Consider the following 4,361-nt stretch of genomic DNA (forward strand, 5'->3'; position numbering starts at 1 on the left):
TTTATGGGGCATCTTCCTTTAAAAGGTGCCAACTTCAACTAGGGAGATTAAATCGTCCGCAAATCCCCCCACGTGGTTTGAATCGCTGCCAGCATTGGATACCGAGGTGTCACCGATCCACCAATCACGTCCTTTCTATCACGTGAACCAGACCGACTGACCAATCAGCCGCCGCCCCTGGAACTGCCGAGCGCGTGATCGCAAATAGGACCAACCGCTTCACACAAACCGTCAAGTGCTATATATAATTTTAAAACAAAAACCCCCATCCCAAATACAATTCAGCGGCACCGCAATAATTCGTTCTGTGGAATAAACTCGCCGTAATGTAAAATCAGAGTGAGGAAGGGCGGTTTTGTCCCGGGGATTTTATGACGATGACGTCTTACGGCGGAGTCAGTGATGATGTGAGGAGGAGGGGGTGCGGTCGGCGGTATATAAGGCGCCGCGCGGAGCGCTCCATCTCATTTCCCGGACCAGCATCGTTAGTTACTGAACATCAGAACCGCCCATTTCTCGCAATGGCGGCTCAATAGAGCGGGAGCAGCGGCAGCAAAGCAACAGTGCGCTGCACTGGGCAAAACAAAAACAGGCTTTCAAAATGGCGTAAGTTTAAAAATAATAATTCTTATAAATCTACAAACGGAATTTTTTTTAAACTAGCGGGCCGGGGACAGCTGCCGCCGGCGGGTTAAAATGGGCGGTTTCTCAAAATGGGGGGAGGGAATTGATTTCAACCTGTTCAACAAATAAAAAAAATCGTTATTTTAAAAAATTTGTATTGTGGAAATCAAATGACGGGGCGGTAGCCGGGAGATTTGCGTGCGACGGAAGTAAGTTTGTAAATGAATTAAAGCAGATGGAGAGCGGCTGAGAAGGCGGCTCAATGTTTGGTGATGGTGGGAGCTGGAGGGGGAATTCCCGCCCCCTTCAATCCCAAACCTCCCTTCCCATCCCAAACCTCCTCCACTCACCCCGGGTGTAGGTGCCGCCCCGCCGCATTGTGAGGCCGTGTCCGGGCCGGGCTGGGGAAGGTTTGTGGCGCGGCCGCTCAAGGGCAGCGGGTAAAATGGCGGCGCCAGCTAAGAGCACAACGTGGCAGTGAGGCAACCCGCCCGCCCACAACGCTGGGTGTGGCCCCGCATCCCCGGGTTAATGAACAGAGCCGCTGCTTCCTCGGGTGACCAACCACACACACAACTCCCCGTGTGTGTGTGTGTATATATTTTGCATGCACTTCCCCCGCATCAATTTGGACATTTTCTTAGCCCCCCCCCCCCCCCCGTTCCAATGTGGATTTTTTTTTCTCCGTACTCTTCCCGTTTCAATTTGAACATTTTCTCAGTACTTTCCCCCCCCCTTCCCAATTTGGATTTTTTTTCAGTACCGTTTAAATTTCGACATTTTCTCAGTACTTTTCCCCCATATCAATTTGGACATGTTCTCCCTGAATTTGACCCATTTTCTCAGCACTTTTCCCTACATCTCCATTTATTAAAGTGATTTAACAACTTGCATTTATCTAGTGCCTTTAACGTCCCAAGGCGCTTCAGTGTTTTCAAACAACATTTGACCCTGAGCCACATCAGGAGATATTAGGGCAGATGACCAAAAGCTTGGTCAAAGGGGTAGGTATTAAGAATTTGTTGCAGTTGTTGACGGCTGCAGTTGTAGTTAATAGCTGTGCCTGTTTGAAATGCGTACTGTAATTAATCAAATGGACAGTTTGAAACGGAAATTAGCCATCGCACTACTGCCTGGCTTTGCTCTTGCTAGGTCCAGAGGCACACGCTGTCTCTGCAGCTGCTCTCCCTCCACAACTGCTCTGACTGACTGACTGGAATTGCCTAACAGCAGAGATTGCAGGATGATCTTGGTGCTCTCCTCTTTGGGGAAATTGCACGTTTATTTAAAAACTGAATTTGGGGAATATGTCCCGGATTGTACATTCTTCCGATGCCTCAGTACAAACCCTGCTTGTGTTCATGATCTTTAAGTTGATTGTGTACAAACATGGAGTTTGTACCGTGTTCAGTTTAGCTGTGCAGTTTTATTCCTGAATGCTACAATGTCAAACTTTTATTTTTGATTGAGGTATTCTGTTTTATTTCCAGGCTCCACAATGGGCTTCTCAGCTTTGCTGTAGTCGACAGCATAGAAAGACTCGACTTGAAGACTTCGTTTTTCCTCGAAGAGTATCTCAGTTTAAGAATACAGACAGATGATGTCAGTTTGGCCAGATTCTTCGCTCTCTTCCCTGATGGAGGACTTTGTGTCCTTCCTCGATTCGCCGTTTCTGACGGCTGAAGGGGACCCGTGTCTCCTGCACACAGATCTGGAGGCCGGGCCGGTGAAGTCGTGCCTCAGACCACTCCAGTTTGGTGGCGATGAGGAAAGCGATGTATCCTCCCAGTACCCGTGTATTGACCCGTTACTGGACACAGACAATATGGGTAAGGTGACAGTGTGACAGTGGTGGGTGGTTGGCTAACTTGTAAATCCAGTTGACAATCTGATGTAGATGATGCATTGATTGTCTTAATGCAAAATCTATAACAGTTTTATAAATAGAAAACAGAAAATGCTGGAAATACTCAGCAGGTCAGGCAGCATCTGTAGAGAGAGAGAGAGAGAAAGAGGTAATGGTTCAGGTCGATGACTTCGTCAGCATGTTCTGATGAGTCGTCGACCTGAAACGTTAACTCTTTCTCGCTCTCGCTCTCTCTCTCCACAGATGCTGCCTGACCTGAGTATTCCCAGCATTTTCTGTTCAGATTTCCAGCATCTGCAGAATGTAGCTTTTATATAAAGAGGTCGTCTCCTTTTAGGAAATAATCAAAATGAAGCATAACATTTTACATGTTCCCATTGTTGTGCAACCCCACGTCAGGTACCTTTTTTTTATATTTGAGTAAAACTTCCCCATTCAACTTTGGTCTCAAGGTGCTCTGGTTTTTTCACGCCTGACGTCCAAGTGTGGCAGCCAGTGTGTGTTTTTAGGTTCTCACTTATCTGCAAGGATTATGTTAACTCACTTAAAAGCTCTTGGGAGATGTCCTTGATCTGGTCTTCAAAATATGGCCTCTGCAGTGTTTTGCTATCCTGTATTTGGTCTTCTGTATAGAATGGATTTGAAAGTAATTGTATGCGGTTGACTTGAATCTTTTTCCCCTGCTTCTGCAGAGGATGCATTCACCGGCTTGGACTGGATGGTGGAGAAGGTGGATCTCTTTGATACCCTGATTGTGGATGAAAATGGCTCTCCCTCCTCAGAGGAGCTGCTGGCTGTCTTGGACAGTTCCTGTGACCTTTTGGAAGAATTGCCTTTTGATCCCTTGCCAACCAAACTACAGATATCAGACCTTGGCTTGAGTCTTGACCTTGGGCCATTCCCAAATTCGCCCCTCGGATCAGATCAGCTGGCTCCTAGTACACCTATAGTTGACCCCGAATCTTTAATCTTATCCCCTGATGATTCATTCCACTTAGAAGTCGAAAAGGAAATTGATGTTTCAAGTAGTGAGGAAAAGTCAGGTTTGGCATTGCTTCAGTCATTGCCTTTGCAGGATTCCTGCAAAGAAACGGACGAAGGGCCAGTATTGGATTCTGACAGTGGACTTGGTACGAGTCCCCCTCACTCTCCTGTTAGGTTTCCCGATACTGATAGTGGGCTTGACGCCAGTCCTCCTCACTCTCCTGTTGAGTCTTTAGATAGAAGTGTGTCAGAAGGATCACCTCAAGCTGGTGAGTCCTCACCGGCTGACTTCAGACCAAAACCATACGATCGTCCTAGTGCAGAGAATGTAGGCAGTTCGCCAAAAGTAAAAGTCCATGGTGTGGAGCCAAGAGGTACAGAGAAAAAGTTGAAGAAAATGGAACAGAACAAAAGTGCAGCGACACGGTATAGACAGAAGAAGCGAGTGGAGCATGGCGCCATAGTAGCAGAATGTAGCTTGCTGGAGGAAAAAAATAAGACCTTGCAGGAGAAAGCAGACTCGATAGCAAAAGAAATTCAGTATTTAAAGGGCTTGATAGAAGAAGTCAGGAAAGCTAAAAGAAAAAGTTAATGATAAAGCATTAGTTGTGTTAGTTTTGTACATAATTGTAGTGTTGGCTAAATACTGTTTTAAATAAAATATTTAAGTAAAATGAAGTCTCATTTGTTGTTTGCCTTGGGCCATGGTAACCTTCACAATAACCTGCTTTTTCCAGTTACTGCACAACATCATTAAAAAAAAAATCTCATAGTTTAACTGGTTTTACCACTTCCTATAATGAGTACATAGTGTTGCCCCACCTTTGAGATTGTGTGTGTGCTATCGTAGTACAGCATCTGCATGCATGAGGCAATGGAGATTGCA

The 4,361-nt window shown here is 46.0% G+C and overlaps 1 protein-coding gene across 1 annotated transcript; it reads left to right on the top strand.

The window, feature by feature from the left end:
• The first annotated feature begins 336 nt into the window (after positions 1 to 336).
• LOC147099444 (cyclic AMP-dependent transcription factor ATF-4-like) lies at positions 337 to 4,149 on the top strand. Its single transcript, XM_085969609.1, has 3 exons — positions 337 to 606; positions 2,115 to 2,453; positions 3,184 to 4,149. Exons 2-3 carry the CDS (start codon positions 2,222 to 2,224, stop codon positions 4,065 to 4,067), a joined length of 1,116 nt encoding a protein of 371 aa, XP_085825735.1. The 5' UTR covers positions 337 to 606; positions 2,115 to 2,221; the 3' UTR covers positions 4,068 to 4,149.
• The last annotated feature ends 212 nt before the right edge of the window (positions 4,150 to 4,361 follow it).

Source organism: Somniosus microcephalus, chromosome 28 (genome assembly GCF_052327205.1).
Source record: "Somniosus microcephalus isolate GS21.2 chromosome 28, FLI_Smic_1.0, whole genome shotgun sequence".
Taxonomy (NCBI): domain Eukaryota; kingdom Metazoa; phylum Chordata; class Chondrichthyes; order Squaliformes; family Somniosidae; genus Somniosus; species Somniosus microcephalus.